The sequence below is a fragment of the Phyllopteryx taeniolatus genome, chromosome 10 (assembly GCF_024500385.1).
Source record: "Phyllopteryx taeniolatus isolate TA_2022b chromosome 10, UOR_Ptae_1.2, whole genome shotgun sequence".
Taxonomy (NCBI): Eukaryota; Metazoa; Chordata; class Actinopteri; order Syngnathiformes; family Syngnathidae; genus Phyllopteryx; species Phyllopteryx taeniolatus.
In genome coordinates this window covers 16,836,301-16,861,482 of record NC_084511.1, presented here as the reverse complement: position 1 = coordinate 16,861,482, position 25,182 = coordinate 16,836,301, and the positions used below count along the sequence as shown (strand labels likewise).

At 38.8% G+C, this 25,182-nt stretch overlaps 2 protein-coding genes across 5 annotated transcripts in view; one reads left to right on the top strand and one right to left on the bottom strand.

The window, feature by feature from the left end:
* ctnna1 (catenin (cadherin-associated protein), alpha 1) overlaps positions 1-25,182 on the bottom strand; it is a 102,012-nt gene that overhangs the window by 41,114 nt on the left and 35,716 nt on the right. For all 4 annotated transcript variants that reach the window (XM_061788672.1, XM_061788674.1, XM_061788673.1 and 1 more), the window contains 7 exons: positions 10,649-10,729; positions 10,311-10,463; positions 5,741-5,833; positions 4,734-4,890; positions 4,429-4,629; positions 2,953-3,104; positions 146-256 (listed from right to left, as the gene is read on the bottom strand). In XM_061788672.1, coding sequence (XP_061644656.1) covers positions 146-256; positions 2,953-3,104; positions 4,429-4,629; positions 4,734-4,890; positions 5,741-5,833; positions 10,311-10,463; positions 10,649-10,729 — 948 coding nt within the window. The remainder of the gene's footprint in view (positions 1-145; positions 257-2,952; positions 3,105-4,428; positions 4,630-4,733; positions 4,891-5,740; positions 5,834-10,310; positions 10,464-10,648; positions 10,730-25,182) is intronic.
* Positions 16,473-24,313, top strand: lrrtm2 (leucine rich repeat transmembrane neuronal 2). Its single transcript, XM_061788677.1, has 2 exons — positions 16,473-17,671; positions 18,368-24,313. Exons 1-2 carry the CDS (start codon positions 17,449-17,451, stop codon positions 20,008-20,010), a joined length of 1,866 nt encoding a protein of 621 aa, XP_061644661.1. The 5' UTR covers positions 16,473-17,448; the 3' UTR covers positions 20,011-24,313.

Below are 25,182 nucleotides of genomic sequence, written 5' to 3'. Positions count from 1 at the left end.
CGGTGGATTTTTTTCATCTTCCAACTAATCTTTGCGGTGAGTCAAGTTAATTTCGGCCCCTGGATATAATCCACTGTATGATTTTTGTGCCAGTATATGGGTTTGTGTGGTCTGTTAACATCATAAACAGAAACTCCAGACTCACCCTTGCACTCTGCCCAGCAATCAGCTGGTCATCTTCTGTCTGCACACTGGTCCTGCTGCGAACATCGAAGTCTTCAGTTTCAAAGTCGGAGTCGTCCAATTCCTCTGGAGTCTGTAAAAGAGCAAAAAATGTACAGAGGTCTGTTAAAAGAGGTAAAAAACAAGTTACACCCACACCTTCTAAGACTTTTCACATTATTAAAAACCATGAATGCAGCCTATTTAAAAGAAACACAATGGCATGTGCGGCATGACATGACATAAGTCTGCGTCGAATAACTTAGTATGTGAAAATGTAGATTGATTTGTGCATAAAAATAGCCATGTAGCGGTTTGGGCAACAGAGGAAAATGAAGGAATGATGTAGTATAAAAAAATATAATATTTCAGAATCCCATCTGGCATTCCTGGAAAAGAGGAAGATAAACAGTTGTGTACCCCAGTGTTGCTACATTAAATTTGATCCGCCTTAATCTTTAAAGTCGAACCAAAGTCATTTTTGTGTTTTGTTTCTAAATAAATTAAATATGTTTGAATGTAAGTGTTGAAAAATGTGCAAAGACTGAGAACAAATTAGGACTGAATTGTTGAGATATAGCTTAAAATCATTTCACCATCTCAGTTGGCCAGATTATTTGGACGGGGCCAAAAACTAGCCCCGTGACGGAAGTGGGCTGGGGCCTATACTTTCGGACATGAGGCCCTCCCCCACTACATAACTGATGCGCACAGTCTATGGCTATGCACTGAAATTGTGAGTTACCAAGTAATAATAGCTTGGCTTATTTCTACACAACTACATCGTGCAGTTAGGCATCAAGCTATGCCTACAACCCAAAAATAAGTATCTTTCCTGAAGTGCTTTGTGTTATTTGGGCTGGTGTCTCTGTTGTGGTGACCCTCACAGGGTTCTGTATATATACACATGTATACACACACGTACACGCGCGTGTGCGCACGTACATATACACATACATACATACATACATATATATATACACATATATATATACATATATATATACACATATATACATACATATATATACACACATATATACATACATATATATACACACATATATACATACATATATATACACACATATATACATACATATATATACACACATATATACATACATATATATATACACATATATACATACATATATACATACACATATATACATACACATATACATACATATATACATATATACATACATATATATACATATATACATACATATATACATACATATATACATACATACATACATATACATACATATATATACATACATATATACATATACATACATACATATATACATATATATACATATACATACATATATACATACATACATATATATACATACATATATATACATACATATATATATATATACATATATATATATACATATATATATATACATACATACATATATACATATATACATACATACATATATACATACATACATATATACATATATATATATATACATACATATATATATACATACATACATACATATATATATATATACACATATATATATATACATACATACATATATATACATACATATATATATACATACATACATATATACACATGCATATATATACACATATGCATGCATACACATATACACACATACGCATGCATACACATACATACACATATACGCATGCATGCATAAACATACACATACGCATGCATGCATAAACATACACATATACGCATGCATACATATACACATATACGCATGCATACATATACACATATACGCATGCATACATATACACATATACGCATGCATACATATACACATATACGCATGCATACATATACACATATACGCATGCATACATATACACATATACGCATGCATACATATACACATATACGCATGCATACATATACACATACGCATGCATACATATACACATATACGCATGCATACATATACACATATACGCATGCATACATATACACATATACGCATGCATACATATACACATATACGCATGCATACATATACACATATACGCATGCATACATATACACATATACGCATGCATACATATACACATGCATACATATACACATATACGCATGCATACATATACACATATACGCATGCATACATATACACATACGCATGCATACATATACACATATACGCATGCATACATATACACATACGCATGCATACATATACACATATACGCATGCATACATATACACATATACGCATGCATACATATACACATATACGCATGCATACATATACACATATACGCATGCATACATATACACATATACGCATGCATACATATACACATATACGCATGCATACATATACACATATACGCATGCATACATATACACATATATGCATGCATACATATACACATATACATACACATACATACACATACATATACACATATATATACATGCATACATATATACATGCATACATGCATACATATATATACATATACATACACATACATATCTATACATACATACATACACTTATTTACATATAAACAAATACATACATATATATATATATATATATATAAATAACCATACCCTTCCTACCCTACTAAGATGGTAATATGCTTTTTACTCGAAAGGGTTCAGAGGTCCCTTGTTTCAGCATTACGGCAGCAACAGAAGGTTGTAAATGAATGAAATGTAAGGGTTTAAAGAATGAACATATTCACATTTACACAAGATACAATATAAATTGAATGAGGGAGGAAGCAATGTTCGCAACCTACCCTAATCATGAGGACAGCCTTGCGAATGTCTCGAATGCCATCATATACAAGACGGGAAGCATCAATGAACTCATTCTCATCAACTGGTTGTGAGGGGTTTGCGCTCAAGGCCTCCACTGCAGACTCAATTTGCTCTGTGAACCGTGGCATCACTGAGGGAGGGTGAGATGAAAGATGGGGGGGGAAAACACTGAGGAAAATTTCTTTAAAGAACCACATTGAGCTTATGCCAACCAAATGGTAACCACAGACAATTCAAAATTACTCATTACACCCACACAAAAGCCAAAACAGAGGTCACTATACATTTGAGCAGAGAGGTTAAGCTGTTAATCAACTCCACAGCTAGAATAGATGGCTATGTACTGGCTAATTTTTTTTACTATATTTTTTTCTTATCAAAGTTTAGGACTCTAGTTTTTGTGATTCACATGTAAAATAAGGCATCTCTTCGCACCGCACAAACATAAAAAAAGCTGAGTTCAGGCGCTTTTAAATTTGTTTTTTTTTTTGGTCCATTGACTTATCCCACCAGATCCTGCCACAAGCTATTTTGTCAATTTGCATTTGTTGGGATGTTTGAACTTAGGGCTGCACGATATTGTTTGAGCATAGTCATCACGATGTACGCGTGCACAATTGTCACACAGCTGTAATATACAGTATATTAAAAAGTGACCAGCAGGGGGACTCGTTTTGACATGCTAATAAGATTAGCACCCATGTTCCAGTAAATTATAACGCTTCAAACAACACGCAGAGCAGCCCAGAGTGTTGTATGCTTATGTTATCTCCTTGCTTGATAAGTATGAAAGAGGACACGGGAAACAATGTACACCTGCTGTATTTCCTATTTCGCTCTTTAGATTGAAACTAGCGAGGCACGCCGCAGCTGTGTGAGTATGCGAGGTGGATTCAGGAACATTGCGCAAATGTGAGTGAATCCATTCTTTGTTTTTTGTAATAGTCTATAATTGTACAAATTGATTACTACGAAAAATATTTGTATCACAATGCTTTAGGTAAAAGACTGATATGGAATTTGTTTTGTAAGAGTAGATAAGATAAAATATTTTGTTAATATTTAGTCAGCAAGAGCTGCTAGGAACGCAAAGTTATCAATGTCATTGCACCATTGTTCCTGTCGTACTGTGCTGCGTTTTTGTTTTAGTACATTTCGGACAAAACCATAAATCCTGATCCTGTATTTTTTTTTTTCTTTTTTTTTTTTTTAAATTGAGGCGGAATTTTTTTTTCCGGTATCATGCAACACTAAACTGCAATGTGAATGAATGCTTATGTTAATTTGATTCCTTGTTGCAATCATGCAACAACTACTGCATACCGTAGTAACCGTTAATAACCAACCAAGTAATTTATGATTAATCTGTTATGATTAGGATGCCTTTGAACAACTCTACTGGTTAAAAACATTCTGGCACTGTAATCAATTTCATTGTCATATCTGAGTTGCACCTGTGTCAGTCAGGAGCTTTGTGGCCTCCAACACCTTTTCTGTGTAGATTCCAGGCTCATAATTGTCCATTTCAGAAGTGACCACATGAACTACTCGGGCAGCACGACCTCGAATCGCCCCGGCAGTGCGATCCAAACCATCCACATCTTTCTCTTGCAGAGCGATAACACACTTATTCACATCCTCCAGGATGTGGTTCTCTGGGGGACAACACAACAGTTGCACTTAGTAGAAGTCTCTATATAATACATTATGATTTGCATCACATATTTTGGCATTGGGGGTTCTCATAAGTACAACTTACCAGAAACACAAAGGAAGTCATCGATGGATGTTATGTCATCAACAGCATCAGTGAGGACTCTGACCTGCTTCTCCCATTGCTCCTTGAACAAATCCATATTGTCTTGTGCCACCTTACTGTTAGGCTTTGCAGCTAAGGCCAAAGCTGCATTAATTACCTGTAAGAGACATGGCTTCATTAGATTGATTGCACCAACTGCAATAATTGGACAATTAATAACACCCCAATCTACAACTCCAGTATTTAAACTGTACTCTGAAGATAGCATATTTCAGAAAACAATTGATCGTATGCTCTGATGGGCTGAATGAAATTATGGGGGCTCTGCTGTACATTCCAGAGTGACATAGTCCATTTTTGCCAACTTTGCATGTCTCTGTTGTGACATTACTGCCATACTCATTATTGTAGCTTTGTCACGCTGCGTTCTTTGCATAACAATTACCTATTGGCCACCTTGGACTCTGTGCAACAATTTCGCTTTGCATCAGAATTATCGCACTACCAGTCACTTTAAATTGGTTGACGACTCTCTCCATCATTTGCACAATTGCCATGATATCAGCATTTCCACATACGGGTACTTCTACATTCCTCAATGACTCGCCGTACTTTTTATGTCCTAAATGTATATTTTGCCATAGTGGCTTGTTTACTGTCGTATTTGAGTCGCTCCAACTCCCGCAGAGAATTTCCTTGTGTTTTCAACATACTTGGCCATTAAAGACGATTATAATTATGACACTAATAGGTCTTTGGGTAATTTTTTTCAATAATTTGATAAACGCAAGTTAAAGAGTAAACAACTATTTAGTATCAAGACGCGCAAAGAAAGTATTATGCAGGAGTCTATAATCAAATCCTTTGATGTGTACACAGTTGCTCTAACAGTCAACTCACAATATTGTATTTCCTTACATGGTTAAAACATTTATTTTTCTTTATATTTTACAACTAGGGGGGGGGGGGGAAGCAAGTTTAATGGAAATGGGTGTAAACAGCAGTACCTGAGGGCAAAGAGTTTCTAATTGAGATGCTGCCATCCGGACCAGCTTCACTCCCTCTTCGTTGTTGGAGATGGAGCAGGCCAAGTTGGCCACCTAAATAGAAGAATAAGATAGAACCAGCATACACAAGAAAATAAGTGAAAAAGTTCTGATTTTCATTTAAGACTTGCAAACAAAGGAAGTGTCCATAATAACTTTAAAAATAATTTTCACATCTTCCCAAGAAACATGCTTCTCCAGAAAAATGTAGGTCACAGACTGTTTGGATATGCTGGCAACAATGCAGAAAAATAACATCTGGGATGAGAGGCACTATGCCAAAATTGGATTATCCAGACAATGTGTTTAAATGTAATCTACTACAACTCGTAAATTTACTACAGCAGGAGAAAAAGTGTTGACCGATATTTGGGTCTTGTGTTTTTAATTTTAAATATTCCCGAGTAAATGTCACTCACCTACTAAAAGCGACACAGTTCTGACAAAAGTTAGTGGGATCTGTTTAGATGGCATATAAAGATGAATGTGGGTCAGTCATAATGTCAGAACCGTTTCAAACAAATGTGTGCAAACTAATGGACCATTTGCCTTTAGGCTACAAACTCTTGTGCTCATCATGTGGGTAGAATAGGGCAACTGGTTTGTCAAAAGCCATTTTTAGGAGCACAAATTTAAGGATTTTGATCTAAAGCAATGTAAATCTATCCATTTTCTACACAGGTCCAAAAATGGTGGGACCAAATACAATGAAAATAAAAAATTACTGAAAATTAACCAATTTGGACATTGCTTTTGAAAAACAAACTAATGAAACAGGCATGGACCAAAATGATGGTACCCCTATAAAAGACTAACCTGACAATAGGGACGTATTAAACCAAGATGTGTTCTCTAATTAGCGTCACAGACGTCTTCAAACTAGGGCTGTCTGCATTGTACTGCCTGGATATTTCTGTCTGACATCTTCATCACAAACAGGTTTTGATGATAAAAACAACTGCCATCTGTGGTAAACAAAATACACACATATCCACGAGGACCCCTTAGATGCCCGACAAGGTGCCTGGCTGTCCTTCAACACAAAAATGTAGAATCATAACATAAGGGGCTAAGACTCCCAAAGGTCTTGGTTTCGGTGAGATCTGGTCTCAGACAGTGTAGTCTTGAGCACAACAAAGTAAGTTAAGGGTACCTGTTTCATTAATTTGTCTTAAAATGATTTTGTTGTACCACAATTCAAAAGCAATGTGTGATTTTCATTGGTTAATTTTCAGTATTTTTTAAAATCATTTATTATTACTTATTCGTCAGTTTCAAGTTATTTAAATTAATGTGGATTTTCCTTTCATTAACAATTAGGGAAGAACAACTTTGTCCATATTTTGGACAAAACTGTTGTCTCTGCTGCTTCGACGATTTCTTAAATAAATTATTTTTTAATATATAATTTTATCCAAACGCCAATATACACTACGTTCTACAAAAAAAAATATGCACTTCACTGAAAACAATTAGTTATTATTAATCTTATTGGAATATAGAAAAGGGAGATAACAAGGCTATACATTGGAAAGGTTTTGACACTGGAGGCATTGTTCATAACATTTAAATCTTGATTACATAGTCTTTTTCCACCCTGACTACTACAAGCTACTATCAGTCACACAAGGTATTTTACTCTTCAAGTAGCTATCATACAAACATGCCTATAAGCCTCTCAATGTCCTGAGGCCTGACAGTGAGGTGTTTCTTGGCAATTTAAAGGTTCCCTCCCTGATGTGGTGCCCCATTCTGTCCAATTCACCAGCAGTTTTGTTTGGCAAAAGCTTAAACTGCTCTGTTCTCACTGGACCAGCCAATGCAGTGGACGTGTGGTCAACTGCCCATGGGGAGATGTCCCATTTCAAATGTCAGCATTTGAAGCTCAGACATGGACATTCAAGGAATTGAGTGAAAGTACACTAATGAGGTCAGCTAGTACTGCCTCTGGCTTGTTGCTCCAAAGTCATCACTTTGTGGTCTATCATCTACTCTCACGTTCTTAGGGAAAAGTATAAATTTCAATATCGAGCAGAGTAAAAACCAAAGTATTTGATTGCAGCATGCAAACCCAAAAATGTTAGAGAACTGGGGAGCATTATTCATGATGAAACGGTTAGCACTCCTCAGGAACATTGCAAATCAAATTAACAATAGGGTGGAAACATGCAGTCAGTGTAGAGGAGTAACAAATAACATAACGCCGTTAGGTAATTTCATTACAAAATGTACGTAATTGTAATTCAGTATATTACTGGGATAAAGTAATTTTAATTAATGTATTTATTTTAATGTAATTTAATTACAGTTGCTTTTGGAAATTTCTATGAATACATTCGTAGATACATATGAAACATCCCTGCATAAGCTAAATTATTTTTTTTTTTTTTTAAGCTAATCGCAGGTAGAACAAGCTAGCATCTTATGCAGCTGGCAGTGGTAAAGTGCCTAGTCCTTTAACAATGGCGTGAACATGACCAGAAGGTCATTATTAATCATACAACACACAGTTATGGTTCCAAGAAATGACACCCACATACCAACTAGCCCGAGATATCACAAAGACACAGACTTACAGTATAACAATGCAGGCAGAAACAAAGGCTAGAAGAGAGCAGCGTTTAGCTTGGTTAACTACCAATTATTTTACAAAGTGCACCGCAAAGCATGCTGGGAACATCCTTCTTCTAAGCAGACATTTGTGAGTGGGTCGCTCTAGTCATGTGCTGGGTCCACGTCCTGTCTACGTGGCGGCCATGATGGTGGGGGCACTGTTCCCGGTCCCCTTTGTGATTGTACAGTGCTGTGTGCAATCGTAGCCTAAGCAATACAATTTTCAGGCATCCTTGTATTTTAGTTTTCAATGTCAAAAAAGCTGATGTCGAACCTGAGGACACAAAGACCTTTATATTAAAAAGACGCACAGCTGGTGGCAAGGACAACAGCACCCTGGTGCACGCTTGCCCCTATTTGGAAGTGCTGACGTAGTAGTCTACCTGGGACTAACACTAACTCTTTTCCCACTGGTAAATGAGAAGTAGACGGCACCTCATCAATATGTACTTGACAATGTCACGACATGGTTTGTCAACGGTGCGCTGCTAAGTGCAGTGTGAAAAGGCCTTTACATGTACACAGCCTGTAAAATCTGTTAGGTTATGCATCATTCTGTTGGCCACTTTTGAATGATATAAAGAAGGTGTTGTAATTTAAAATCTGCACCAAATTTGCATTGACTGTTGAAAGTCAACTGCGAATGTTTATAGATTTGTTAATACAAAATGTTTTACACTAAGTGTACTGTATACAGCTGTTCTGAAGTTCAATCTTGTGGAGTCTTAATTAGACTTTACACCGATCAGATCGGTTTGATCGGCATCGGCCGATAATTATCATTTTATGGTGATCGGCCTTCATGTCATAATTCGCGGAGCCGATCGATGACGTCAATGACTGGATTTACTCCGCGTCACCGTCGCGTATGAATCCAAAAGTTTGTTTATTTTTAGCCTTGTCACGTGTCTTGTGGTGTAGTACTGTAACTATATGCAGGCCAATAAAGTTTTTTTTCAATTTTGTCTGTGAAAAAACATTTGTGTCGGTATGGGACTATTTTGTGGTCTCTCAGACAAACAGCACGCAAGTTATCTGCAGTCTGTGCACAACTCAAGTACGTCATGGAGAAAGTCATCTAAATGCTTCAACACAACAAATTTGATCGGGCAACTAAAGAATGTACACAAGGAGGAGCATGACGTGTTCAAGCAACGCAGCGTGGAGGAAAACAAACAAAATAAATAAATAAATAAATTTAGAAAAAACAAAGCCAAACAGACGCACACTCTGGACAACACCCGTCCATATAGCCGGGACAGTGAGAAAGTTAGAGTAAGCATGTCATTAACCGTATTTGTTAAAGTAATTTAATTGCAATAAAGTCATTTTATCACAGGAAGTTGGCACCCATTATTTCTGTCATGTTGTAATGTTGATTTGACCTAAACTTATGTCAGTGGCCAATCCTTGAATGCCCGTTTTATCGTTTTTTTAAACTTGATCGGTGATCGGCCCCAGAAATCCTGATCGTATTAAGCCTCAGACTTAATATATTGTCTTTGTGTAGTCTTAAGTACTGCTGAAAGGTTTCAAAAGTATCAGGTCTTAAAATGTGAAAATGGTTAACAGTTGAGGACATTAATTCAAAATTAAGAAGTACTCAAACTTTAATAATTGTAATTATATTACTTTGAGAAATTAACTGAAATAGTTGCACTACTATTTCATTTTCAATAGGGTAACTTGTAATTGAAAATTGAAAATATATTTCCAATTTTGGTCATCTTCGCAACACTGCATACAGAACAACTGTATGTCATCACTGTTACATATAGAGAACCTAGAAAGCCCAATGATTCTAGTAGGCCAAGTAAAATAAGAACAGTCAGTCAGTCAAAAAAAAAACAAACAAAACAAAAAAAATTCTTTAGGTTGCAGTGGGTTTTGTCAAAGAACAGTCAACATTGTACATTACCTCAATCAGCTTGTTGGCATGCTCACGGAACACCTGTGCATATTCCTTGACTTCTTTCTCATTGCCATTCTTTGCAGCTTCAATCAGAACCAGGAGGGGTACATTGGTTTCCAAAAATGAGTCAGACACATGGTCCATTACAGCTTTACGTAGCTATGGGGTGAGAAATACAAGAAAATGGCAATGTTTCAACTTTTCAAAGCATATATGTTATGCCACTTATTTATTTACATACATTAATTGTTGTACCTAAAAAGGGGGAGGTGGTGGAAAATGATACAATTCAAAAACCACAGGTGTTGGGGGGGATTAAGAGGGGGAAACAACAAAAAACATACCTGTCTGCGGAGATCTCTCGTTTTCTTTGTCATTCTGTCAATGGCTGTGTTCAGCGCATCACTCCTGTCCTTTCTGCCAGCCTGTAAAGAAAACGAGAGAGAATTGGTAGCATTGTAATGACTGTGTGTCGTGAGATAAGCCCCAATAAAGTTTTATTTTCTGACAGACGCCAGAAAGATTAGCTTTTATATGCAGCAAAAGGTAATGGTGATCCAGCAATAAACAAATAAACCCTTTTCAAGACCCCTGTTTGCAAATTATTTGTATACACTACGCTACAGAACAATGATGATAAAACAAATACTATGGATGCTCATTAATAAGGTTGCTTTAATCAAATAAATTTCTGAGACTACCTACGTACCAGTTTTAATCAGACCTCTCAAGTTTCATGAAAATTCGGTGTGAGGGTGTGTGACGAGGAGCAGCTAACAGCCTATGCTGCTGCTCGGTTTTAAAGATCTGTACGTCACACAGAGACAGTGAACTGGGTGACAGAACCACTCGTTATGTTACTGTAAGTGCGATAAAGTCTACCATAGTAAAGATTAAATAAAAAAATTTAAAGAACAGTGGAACCTCGATAAAACAGGTATCAGATAAAATGGACCGTCGGGACAAAAAGTGACCAAAAATTGTTTCCATTTGTCACTTAAACTCCTCTTGACGATGTCTGTTAGTTCCAGAATTGGCCCCCGTTTTTACTCATGCTGTGGTGCAATGCAGGCAGAAAATGGAACTGATGTATTATCAAGTCACAGATACACAATATGACAAGATCCAAATTCGAAAGGTGTTCCTCCCGTGCCGGCCTTGTTGAATGTGGGGCATTGACGTGGCAGTGGTTATATCTAATATCTATTGTGCATAGAGCGCAGCTCAGAGAGAGAGAGAGAGAGAGAGAGCGAAGGCAACATGGTGGTTAACTGATGACTACAAAAGTCTATGGTGTCTGAAACATGCTATTTTTTGTACAGTGACATTTTGTCAAGACATTCACCTTTAGCAACAGATTTGGAACAAGGGAGGAAGCACACTAATTCCTTGCGGCTCATGAAAGCCTCTAGCCTATGATGAGTACTGTATGTCAACAATGTCACCATGACCAAGCACACTAGCGTGGGAGGTTTGGATAAAATGTGAAACTTTCAAATATTTTCCAGCTTTTTTATATTTATTTACAATCACTTTGTACTGTTGTGGGCGTTTTAGACCATGAAAAATACCCTACAAAGCCATTTTGTACTGTTCAGTAATATGGGTGCATATGGCCACAAAAAAACATGCTTTAGTGTAACGGACAATCGGGTATATTGGACGATCGCCCGCCCCTGTTAGTCCATTCTATTGAGATTCCACTATGAATCAAAAAATAGTTATTTTAATCCACAAAAAAATGTGGGTTATCGGAATTACAATAATTGAATTGAAAATTAAAAGTTAAAAGTTATCCTGGTCAAAAAAAGGAATGAGCAGAAATTAAAATCACTAGAAACAACAGACTATAATAGAAACATGCCGTTTTCCCATACTCTGAGACTGGCTATTGTCGACCAAAGTATTGGCAAAACTGGTTTTAATTTTTATGTTGAGGCTGTGTTCAAAATCATCATTGAGTAATTAGACTTTATTTTAGTTGTATCATGGTGACACCGTGGACGACTGGTCAGCACACCTGCCTCACAGCTCTGAGTACCCGGGTTCAAATCCGGCCTCGCCTGTGTGGAGCGTGCATGTTCTCCCCATGCCTGTGTGGGTTTTCTCCGGGTACTCTGGTTTCCTCCCAAATCCCCAAAACACGCATGGTAAGTTAATTGAAGACTAAATTCACCATAAGCATGAATGTGAGTACGAATGGTTGTCTATATGTGCCCTGCGATTTGCTGGCGACCAGTTCAAGGTTTAGCCTACATCTCGCACAGAGTCAGCCGTGATGGGCTCCAGCTCGCCCGTGACCCTATAAGGATAAGGGTATCAAGGGTTGTATCATTCAGTGGTTAGTTAGGTTTTGACTGGTATGAAATATTAGGAATGTTAAAATATCACTTAAAATATGTTATATATACATATATATATGTATTTATATATAATTAGGTTTTAAAGTGTAAAAATTTGGAATGAGAAAACAGTTTAAATGGGCAAACTTATTTTAATAGAACATTGTAGGTAAATGCTTTATTGATTCTCTAGGAAATTATGTTAGTCAACCAGCGATTGTGTTCGACTTTGGAGGTTTCACTTGTATTATTTAAAAAATGGAAATTCACAAATGAATAAAAATTTAACATACTATTTTTAAACCTACAATTTAATTCAAGTGTAAATTATGTACAAAAACATTTCAACTCTTCTTAGCAGAAGTGAAAGCTAAGTGCTAAGCAGTAGTCAAACTGCAACCACTGTTCCCGACAGAACAGAGATGTTCAGCCTCATTCTGCAAAATGCTCAATTGGCAGTTACTAGAACTAAACTTTTCTCACATAGACACACACTAGTTAGCTGCCAAAGATTCACACAGCATGGCAGATGAGAGAGAGAACACAGAAATTAGATGAAGAGAAAAGGGCAAAAGGGAACTAGTTAGGTTACAGGGTTTTCACTAGCGATGTCCTGAATTTTCAGCCACCGAAAATGTTTGCCTGAAAATGGCCGAAATGTGCATTTTTGGTTTCGGACCCAAAAACCTATTGCTGGAGAATAATGGAGTGACAGACCTTAATGAAGATGTTGTCCAACTAAACAGTAAGCAGAATTAATTTTGTCCTATTACATAATATACTGCAATATCTGTCCCGTGGTAATGTTCTTGACAATTTAAAAATATGGCAATACAGACAAACTCCCTCGCTGTCACATTTCTGTCGGGGCAAATTATATATTACTCATGCACTCACTGTAGTAGTCTCAACAGGCTGCACTATTTGCATATCTGTTGTTGACCACCACTTGCACATCGACTGAGGAGTATCTGCAACATTTGCACAATCAACATTGTCCCAGATTATTGTACTACTAGTCACTTTAAACTGCATACATTCCTTGATATCTCGGCGCCCTTTGCACAATGGTCATTGCATCGGACTATTGCTATATTAGTCATTCAAACTGCTCTAAGTGCTAGAGGACTCTGCATCTTTTTGCACAATTGTAAAAAAAAATAAAAATAAATAAAAAATATATATTTGTCCCGGCATTACCAAATAACTAGCAACCCTTTATTTCTCAGTGACTGTTTTTGTCAATGTCTTTATGTCTCAAAAGTATTCTCTGTCAATTGACTGTCTGTTGTCGTGCTAGAGCGGCTCCAACTATCGGAGACAAATTCCTTGTGTGTTTTTTGGACATACTTGGCAAATAAAGATGCCAAAAGTTATGAACAGAATCGGTGACAACGGGCAGCCTTGGCAGAGTCCAACCCTCACCGGAAACAAGTCCAAATTTACTGCCGGATATGCGGACCAAACTCTGACTCCAGTCGTACAGGGACCGAACAGCCCGTATCAGGGGGTTCGGTACCCCATACTCCCGTAGAATCCCCCACAGGACCGCCCAAGGGACATGGTCGAACGCCTTCTCCAAGTCCACTAAACACATGGAGACTGGTTGGGCGAACTCCCATGCACCCTCGAGGACCCTGCCATGGGTGTAGAGCTGGTCCACTGTTCCACGGCCAGGACAAAAACCACACTGCTCCTCCTGAATCTGACATTCGACTTCCCGACGGACCCTCCTGTCCAGCACCCCTGAATAGACCTTACCAGGGAGGGTGTGATCCTCCTGTCGTTGGAACACACAGTCCGATCCCCCTTCTTAAAAAGGGGGACCACCACCCCAGTCTGCCAACCCAGAGGCACTGTCCACGATGTCCACGCGATGTTGCAGAGGCGTGTCAACCAGGACAGCCCCACAACATCCAGTGCCTTTAGGAACTCTGGGCGAATCTTATCCACCCCCGGGGCCTTGCCACCGAGGAGCTTTTTAACCACCTCGGTGACCTCAACCCCAGAGATAGAACCATCAACACTGTGTATAGTGGGGATGGGGAGCTGCTGACCTCGACTCGGGACGTTGTGAGACGGTGGGGAGAATACTTCGAAGAGCTCCTCAATTCCACCGACACGCCTTTCCATGAGGGTTCTCTGAGGCGGGCTCAGCGAAATGTAAAATATAAATATGTAATTAAGACAAAGATCCCATTCTATACCTTACTGTATATAGAAGAGCAAAGTGCATTGTGCTTATTAAGAATGGGCATGTATTTAAGATATATTTATCTAGGGAAGGCAATTGGGAAGAGATTCTCATTTGCAATGCCGACCTGGCCGATCAGCGGCCAGACAAAAAAAAGAGAAGCAAATACAAATAATAGAGTTACAGGGTTACATGACGGCATATGGTGAATAAAAACAGGCTTAAAACGGGTCCTGCGGCTATGTACAGTTTCGCTCACTAACCTTTTAAATGATAAAATGGGGATGCAGAAGGTGTGTTTTATTCATTGATCTAAGATGTTCTAGTTGTGTGGGGCATAACATTGACAAAAAGATGGGGTAGGGTTGGTAAAAGTGGTACAGACTTTGGGAATAAAGAGGTTAATGAAACCTCTGGAACGGAGAGTGTGGGTGGTGGTATGAATGGTGAGCAATGAGTGATGATAGGGTGGAGTCTTAGCAATTGAGTGTTTTAAATATAAACAGGTACCACTGGATTTGTTTGTCTGTGTGAAATAATAGAGGGCTAACTGAACAGGGAGTACAGTACACAGTGGTGGGTATTAAATGGAACTTGAGTGACAAAGCAGTGACACCATGGTAATAGTGTATCTTGCGAAAGAAGGTTTTTGAAGATTATCTATATCATACATCGCCGTAATCTAAGATTGGGAGGAAAGTCATTTTAACGAGAAGCAGTTTGGCAGTGTTAGTGATTTATTTATTTTTTTAATCCAGGTAAAGAGCCAAATGTGGTTATAACAAAAAAGAGTGTTGATGCGGGTTTCAAATGTGAACCTTCAAGACAGCTTCCCAGGTACAGTATTTGTGGCAAGTAGGGCCGCTCACGAATGGGTGGGGACTCAATGGGCCTGAAAAAGCGATCAACGGAAATTTCAGACTCAAATCAGAACGAATCTTAGAATAACATTCTGAGCAGAGATGCAACTGCTGCCGCTTCGCATTTACTTTAAAAAATACAAAATATTTCACCATTTTTAGCCTGTGTTTAGAGCAGACGCCATTTTGACTTGTGCATAGTTTCTCCGCATCCCTCCACAGAGACGATCTCTGTGGAAGGAGGCATCTGATAGCCAAACCCGGGGAGCTGCACAGCGACCACGGAAGAATGGGAAAAAGCTAAGCAGGTTCCAACACAGTGTGGCAGATGACGAGGGCTGCACCAACTAGCTGACAGGCGCAAAACCAACCCACCTTTGGCCACGGTACGGCGATGGATCCTGTTAAAAGTAAGGCATTTTAAACTAAATATGACCCACGCGTTGGACGGTCCCACTGCCAATTTGCCTGTTACTATTGGCTAGGCTCGTACTTATTAGCCGCTAGTGAGCTTATGGACCAGCAGACTGGCGTTGGAGCCGTCCAGTACTCCACAGCCTTGCTCCATGCGTTATACGTGCATGCACAACAGAGACACTTAAGGGAAGGTTAAGAGTTCGCTAGCTTGCGAGCTAACGAGCTTGTTCGACCACAGCAGGCGTCAATGCCTCGCTCAGTCAGTGTTATTGTGTGTGGGTCCCCTTCCCACATACCAAGAGACTCGGGAAAGTTAACTGTTTATTTAACATTGTGGCACACATTCATCAAGTTGCTGACTAGACACGAGCACATAGCGTACGGGCAACATATTTGATTGACAGGTGAAGGGCCGTCTTCAGCACCTTCAGTAGACATGACCACAAAGTCCAGCAGCTCGAAGGCGGACCTTATCTTATGATTTTTTTTAGCCTTATCTTACATACATGGTGATTTGCTTTATTCATTCAAATTTGGAAGACTTTTTAAAAACACTTCTCTGTGGTGTGTCAAATTTACAATAAATGTTTTTGGTCCTTTTACAGGCATTATAAAAACTATTATTTATAGATTACAGACCAGGCAAGGCTTAGATTTAAAGGTGTGGTTAATTTGAATACCAGGCCACCCTAACATGTTCAAAAGTGCAATATTCTGATTGTGACAGGTCAGTGAGAAGAAGTGGGGGTGGAAGAGAAGACTGGAGGTACACAAGCAGTGGTATGAGGCAGAGAGCAAGTGACTGAGTGAGTGAGTGAGACCGAGCGAGTGAGAGAGCCTAAGAGAGCAAGCGAGAAAGCGGTTGCGTGAGTGGGAGAGAAAAAGAGAGAGAGAAAGAGTAGTGATGGTCGACGCCAGGCTGCCACCACTCTGTAGCAGTGAGTGGCTGCAACAAAAAGCACAGAATAACATCCCTGGCTCTGCTCGGCTTTTTTTCCTCTCTTCTTGCATCTCAGCAAGCAGATGAAGGCTCTGCTGAGGCAATGTTGGGACTTAACCGGCGTCAAAAGCAGAATCTTTGGATGCCATCAACAAGTTAGGGGTGAAGACTAAGAGCCATGAAAGGGATAAGGCTTGATCTTGAAGTAACCAGCTGATCTAACATTATTGCAGTGGAAAGGAAAGAAAAGGGTCAAAAGAAAAAAAGGGAGGAGGAGAACCTTATCCAGATTTGCAGGAACTGCAAATATTCAACTTAAAAAAAAAAACTATCAGCTATACTTCAAGGACTTGTTGGATAAAGAAGACAACTTGAACATTTACTGGATTTTATGGGACAGCAAAGAAAAACTGGAATAAACATCCTGGGACATGGAAATGTATATTCTCTCTCCTTTGCGTGGGCTGAGTATTGCTTCATTTCAAAAGCGACTGGTTCATTTTGTGCTATTCCAAGGAGGTTCTTACCATTTAGATTTTTCTTCCATGTGGTTGCTCAAGAAGTCTGTGGCGAAGGACAGTTGAATTCAGCTTCCGATGTGCACAAAAGAATGGGTAAGTTTGCCTCTTTATATGAAAGGTTAGGGAAGGCACGTAGGAGCTAGAAAAGCAAAGAACTGAAACCTCATCGACAATTTATCTACTCTTTCCTTGTCCACTGACACACACAGACACACGCTCACACCCACACACACACACACACACTCATTTTTCTATGTATTGGTATAAACAACCACATATTCCAACTGCACTACAGGATGTGGTCCTTCATGAAGCAATGTTAGCAGTTAATCTTTAAAGAGGCTGTTCTCCACTAAATTATTGCAAACCAAGTTAATTCAAATGTTACAGAGGTATTTTCTGGCACGGTTTTCCTTGGTTATGATAGATGATCACATTGATTGCAATAGGGTTTGAAAACGGCATGAATAACATAGCCTTTCAAACAAGATCATGAAAGGAGAACTGCAGAGTGGTTGCTTATTACTACATCTTTTATCTGAGGTGTATCTAAATCATTCTAAATTGATTTGTAATCGACATAAAATGGCTTAATGAAATCATAGTTAAATCACGATAGTAAAAACAATCTACCATGCGGCAAAAAGTGGAATTGAAACTTGAACTGTTTTTAGAGCCATAATGGAAACAAATTCAGTAAAGATGCTCAATTCTCAACATTAGCTTGGATGAGATTCCACCCTCCCCCACATCCCCCATGCTCATTTTCTTATCTTCAAATCCACTCAGGTTTTCATTCAAGGTGGCCATTGGTGGGACCTGCACCAGCGGCTCTTTGTCTGTATATGATCAGCATGCTCCTTGTGTGCCTGCTCCCTTCTGCATCATGCACAACCTGCCCTCAAAAATGCCGCTGTGAGGACCTGCAGTTCTACTGCGACACCCAAGGACTTCAGGCACCCCCAGATGGTGTGGACAAAGGGGCCCTGGGGCTTTCACTACGGCACAACAGCATCACTGAACTCAGCCCTGATCAATTCTACGGCTTCAGTCAGCTCACCTGGTTACACCTAGACCACAACCAGATTACTACGGTTCAAGAAGATGCCTTCCAAGGGCTCTACAAGCTGAAAGACCTTAATCTGAGCTCCAATCGTATCACCAAGTTGCCCAATACAACCTTTATCCACCTCATTAATCTGCAGATTTTGGACCTGTCCTTCAATCAGATGACTGCACTGGAACCAGAACTGTTTCATGGATTAAGAAAGCTGCAAATACTCCACCTACGTTCCAATTTACTTCGTACCACTCCTGTTCGTGCATTCTGGGACTGTCGCAGCCTGGAATACCTTGGTCTTAGCAGCAACCGTCTACGGAGTCTAGCACGAAATGGTTTTGCTGGCCTCATCAAACTCAAAGAGCTCCATTTGGAGCACAATCAGCTAACAAAGATCAACTTGGCCCATTTTCCACGTCTCATTGGGCTCCAATTCCTGTATCTGCAGTGGAATAAGATCAGCAACATAACATGTGGCATGGAGTGGACCTGGACCACTTTAGAGAAGTTGGACCTTACAGGAAATGAAATCCGTGGCTTGACACCTGATGTCTTTCAAACACTGCCAAATCTCAAAATTTTGCTGTTGGATAACAACAAATTAAGCAGTCTGGATGCCCAAGTAATGGATATGTGGCAGTCTCTAAGTACTATTGGATTGTCTAGCAACCTCTGGGAATGTACCAAAATGATTTGCTCTCTAGCCACTTGGGTAAGCACCTTCAAGGGAAGGTGGGAACATTCCATTCTCTGCCATAGCCCTGAATATGCCCAAGGTGAGGAAATTCTTGACGCTGTGTATGGATTCCACCTTTGCCAGAATATTTCAGCACCAGTTGTTCAGACCACAAGTACAACCACAGACGCTACCACCGCTACAGAGATGACAAGCTCCTTTTTTGGAATTATGCAGCCAACCCCTACACAGGACTATGGAGAGGACTTTGGGAGCTTTACCACACTCACAACCACAATAACCACAACACAAACACCTATCATTTCTCAAGCAACCACTACTGCATTGGAAGAGACAGCTGTAACAGATGACTTCTCCATCATGGACAATACTGTTATGACTCATAGGGTTATCATGGGGACTATGGCTCTTCTGTTTACATTTTTTTTCATCATTTTTGTTGTATATATGTCACGGAAGTGTTGCCCCCCTACGCTGCGCCGGATACGCCACTGTTCCGCTATTCAGAGCCGCCGACAGATGAGGGCCCAGCAGCGGCAGCCTATGGCAGATCTAGCTACACAGGTACCCTATAATGAGTATGAGCCCAGTCACGAAGAAGGAGCACTTGTGATCATTAATGGCTATGGGCAGTGCAAGTGTCAGCAACTGCCTTACAAAGAGTGTGAAGTATGAACTTTATTTATTGCGAGGGCATATGGTTTTCCATTTGACCATTTGATGATACAGGGTTTGCTTTTTCAATTCGTTTTCCAGTTCATGTTAAAAATAAAAAAGTTAAATAAAAAAAAAATTAAAATTCTACTTTCTGGGATTTAAGAAAACATGACAAATGCTTATTGGCCCCATGACAGATATGACAGTATTAGGGTGATTAAGAGATAGGCGTACAATTATTTTTCTATGAATGGAAGGTGTTCGTGCAAGGCAGGGACAACCATTTTAAACAAGCAAAGTGTCAGCTGTAAGATCTGTTTCCACCATATGTCAATACTCCTCAGCACATAGCATATACTTGCTCAAATGACCTCAGCTAACTTCATTAAGTGGAAACATTGCATCCTTTTAAAAATACTTGAATTCACTTCTTACCCACACAACAAACACTGTAAACAAGCCAACCAACACTCGAAAATATAAAGTAGATGTGTAATTTTTCTGAAATGAGAGACATTTGCATTCAGAGATTACAAATCACCGTTCCTGAGGGGAATATATTCGACAAGTGTTTCATGTTTGTTGTAACGCTGATGTCATTGATGTAAAAATAGTTTCATTTTATTTTAATAAAACACAGAAATTACAAATACGTTGTCAAAAATACCCAATGGCAGATAGGGTACCGTTTTTTTGTGAAAATCAAACCTTTCCCAGTACCGAAGGCTCTTTACAGTTAACACACTAATCAGGACTGAAAGCCCCAAGATTAAACCAATTAAGGCAAGGCAAAAGAATCAAATATCCTGTCACGCACACCAGTGATCCAGCAACATTTGGTTGTTCAGACACGAATATAGTTTTTATTAGACTCAAACTCTGTCACAAAAAAAAGCATAAGTGATTTATTTTTTTGAATAGTTTCTATTTGCATATAAACAATCTGCAAACTTCTATACTATGACAGTTACCGGGTGTGACAACCTAAACTGTGGTCAATAGCCTGAAAACAAATGTGATCAAGTGATAAGCAAACAGCAAGCCTGGGTCAGGACATATTTGTATGCAGGAGGGAGAGGATGTGCATTAGCATCAGACTAAAGCTGCTGCTGCAGCTCCGCACTTTGTGCTCAATTTGGTGGTGGGGGGCAGGGTGAAAAAGAGCGCCACAGAGAATATGATGCCGAGCATGAAATGAGCAACTAGGGGTAAAGTATTCGTTTATTTGAACTAATGTGCATCTTTATTACCTTTTAAAATACATGGGCAAATAATGAGTGACAACATATTCGGTTTGCAATGAAAACTAAAATTTTCACTAAAACTGGTCAGCTGTGCAATGTTTAACCTATGAAAATGTTGAGAAATTGTTGAATTAATAGACAATACCAAAACCAACCCAAGTTACACTGGAGACAGCCAGGCAGTATCATTTGTGGCTCTGTGCCTGTCAATTTTTTTTTAAATATTCAAATGTTTGTGTCAGTGTGACAGCATATTGTCATGAAATGTCTACATCAAATTTTGAGTGTTTTTATACAGCAAATTGTTTAATTTAAATGAAAAGAAAAAAAATGATTTAAAAAAAAAAGAAAAAAAAAAAAAAGAAAAAGATTCAAGCAGGTCTGTGTTTCTACTTTTGATTTCCTTCAGCTTCGCACTGCTATTACAACAAACCTTTTATCTGTCTTGCATGTTTGAAAGTGATTTTCAGGGGACACAAACAATTTTTGGTACAGCAAAACCAAGGAAATATAACGCATTCCAATAAAGTTTGCTCAACCTTTTGACATTTCACTGTTAAAAACTATGGTTGAATTAATGCGTCCCTCTGCACTTTGGCTCTTTGTAAAATGTTTTTGTTTCCTATTCCCATCCTCAAGCTCCCTACCCTGCCGCAAAAAAATAAAAAGGAAAAAACAAGGAAAACGATCCCTTCCTCTCTCACCCAGCAGTTCATGCAAAATTAATGCTTTGCATATTTTGTATTGTATATGTACAATTTCATATCTGTATAGTGCAGAAGATGTGCCATCATTATAAAGAATATCCTCGAAATATACAGTATATTTTTAAATAAAATGGTTAAAATAACAGTGTACTTGATTAATGCTTAAAATGTACTTTAGTTCATCACATAATGTTTGCGTTTGTAGCCATACAAAAATTGCAGGAAAATAATTTCCAATTGTCATTTTTGCACATATGTGCCAAAAGATTGACTGGCTGAGTCGAGGTTGTACCCCGCCAAGGGCTGGCCGATCTGACAAAAAATGTTCCCCATAGTGACCGATCGATTATCATCAAGTTTTTTTTGTTTTTTTTTTAACTTTACAACAGCCAGTTTTAAGGCATTAGTACTGAACACTAAAGCAGCTAGAGAGTAGTTAAACATTTGACATCTTTTGCCAACAACACTCTTCATGGTAAATAAAATAGTAACCACAACATTATATTGACATACTAAGCACTTAAAAAAATTAAACAAAATAGAAAAATATAACAACAACTGCAACAAATGAGGTAAAATATACCAGTACAGTGCACTAGCTTGAAGTAATTTTGGAGATATACAAGATGAAATAATGGGGGGGATAATTAAGGCGCCCTGGATTGTAAACATAATTCTCCAGTGATGCTACATACCCTGTCTGTTAACATTATTGCTACTTTCAAATGTGCATCATCTTTAACAATACAGATTAACTTGCTTTGCCATTTTACAAACCACCTGAATAATGATGATGACAGCTGATTGCTGCTTCGGTCTGGTTGCCTCATCGCTAGCAGCGGCTATTATATATAATATGCTAATGCTACATGTGCTGGCAGCAGTGAGTGGCGGGCTGCGATGACTGCGCTTGCATTTTTATACTTTCCACTTAATCACTTGAGTTTACTTCTTCAAATTAATGAACATACATTGCACATCGGCTAGTTAAAAGCATTGCCCCACACTGCTTTAGAGACAACGCCAGACCACTCTGAGCCAATCAGGCAGCTCTGTCGCCAGGTCGGAGGCGAGGAAGGGCCATGTAAGGACGGCTAAATCCGAAAGGGGGGCGAGGAGGCGCAGTTTCTGTTTACGCCCAAAACTTGCAAACGTAAGTGGGGCAGGAGAAGGACTACTCTAATTGGCTGTTGTCACACACTTCCATCATGCTTGATCGAGTAAATACACACATCTGATCACTGTGATTGACGGTAAATTTATCACGATGACTAAAAGCTAATAGATGTAAATACCATGAAATAAAAGCTGGAATTCTGAACTTTTGTCTCATATTCATCTTTTGATCTGAAACCCAAATGTCTTCAGTATACAATAGCGAAGGAAGTGACTTTGCCGTTCCAATACCTTTCGAGCGGACTGTATATTTCCCCAGTCCTAATCCCACCTATTGCCCAAAGACAGCTGGTAGGCTAAAATCACCCACGACCAACACGAAGTGGTATTTTTGGTTTAAACCGAAAACATTTTTACAGAAGAGTGATTTATTAGCTCGCGCTCTTTAAGGCCTACACCACAAAGACTATATCGCTGGTGTTGGGCCAAAACCTGCTATGTCCAAATTTGGTCAATAATCAATATTATTGGTCTGACTCCGAAGGGTGTTATTTTTTTTAATTTTATAACCGATGCAATGTTAATGGCTCCAAAAAAACAAAAAAGCAGTTTTTTGGCTTTCTTACAAAAAGTGAAAAATGTAAGGTTTCCGCATGATGCCAGCAATATGCAAAACAAGAGATGGACTATATTATATTAAAAAATAAAAAATGTAAAAAAAAGCAGACTGTCCCTACACAGCAAGGATAGACAACATTATTACCATTTGATAAATATGCAAATGTGGTATCAGGATTGAAGTATTAGACTGGGACAGGCAACTTTGGTACTGAAAGGCCTGACTCTATTGTCTATGTGAACCTCTTTTTGTACACTGGGACACAGTCATTTAATGAACTATGATGTTGGGGACCATGTACCTACTCCATAAAAAGAACTGCAAATCTTAACTAGCTCCTTCTGAGAAGTTGATCCTGAAAACAACTTGTATAACCATACAATCACAATTATCTCCATATATAGACACCACCTTTTAACAGTCCTCTTTAGATGCTGGCATAACTAGACCAGCGAGGCACACGCAAGCACAGACATCTGCCAAGGCTGAACCAATGTGCTTTGTCGGTGGCAGTCCATGTCCACTGACCTCTGTGAATCTCTAGATTTTACCATCCTGCAACCCTGCCAAAATAGTCTCTTTCCTTGGCCCATGCCACATTCCACAGTATTTAGTCAAATGCATTTGAGTAGCAAATGTGTTTATCAGGTTGTGTATGAAACTATGATATAGCTTCAAGATCAGGATACTTTGGTCTTCATTAAAAAACTGTTCTACAACCCATTCCGTCACTGCAAATGTGAAGTCCTAAGCAAGCTACTGATTAGTAGTAATTCATTTGTTTGCTTGATAATAGTTGGCCCATTGTCAGTGGAACCATTTCAAATTGCAAGATTACACTGCATTTCATTTATAAATTCATAATTCCATAATGGAAAAGGGATTAAATTAATAAAATAAATAAATCAATAAATAAAAAGGGGAGGCCCTTTTTCAAGTTAGGTGTAATGTTAAAATATCTGCTCATCTGTGCAATACTTAAGTGGTCTGCAATTTAAATCTGTCACACTAGCCACTCTTTTGATTAAACCCCCCCCCCAAAAAAAAACTAGTACATTATGATACAGACTTTTCACTGTTGCTGTCTAAAGATGTGTATATTGAGTGCAATTATGTTAAGCATGAATGGGTTACAGTGTATTTTATTTGTCCAATAAATCATTTAAAAGCATGCAAAAAAAAAAAAAAAAAAAGAGATGGACGGAAGGGAAATAGTGAACAGTTAAGAGTCCCCAGGGAATGATGCGCAAGAGTTTCCTCTAATTACATGAAGTATTAGATTGGGAAGGTGCTACTGAGAGGGGATAGTGGTTCATCCAACTGCCAGCAGGAATGCCTTGCTGCTCTCACAGTACAATGACTTTCTCCTCTGGAGGCCAGAGAAGCATCAGCTAAGCAGCGGTTATAGGTCACCTCCTGGTCAGATAGTCATACTGACAGAGGCAAAGTCTGAAAGAGAATTGCACTTTTTATTTTTAAGTTGATATTCTCTGAACTAATGTTT

What these genes read in the sequence shown, in the direction of transcription:
- lrrtm2 (XM_061788677.1), top strand. Translation starts at nt 17,449, where the DNA reads ATGGGACAGCAAAGAAAAACTGGAATAAACATCCTGGGACATGGAAAT. An exon ending in CGATGTGCACAAAAGAATGG is followed by an intron (nt 17,672 to 18,367) that starts GTAAGTTTGCCT and finishes AAATCCACTCAG; the next exon opens with GTTTTCATTCAAGGTGGCCA.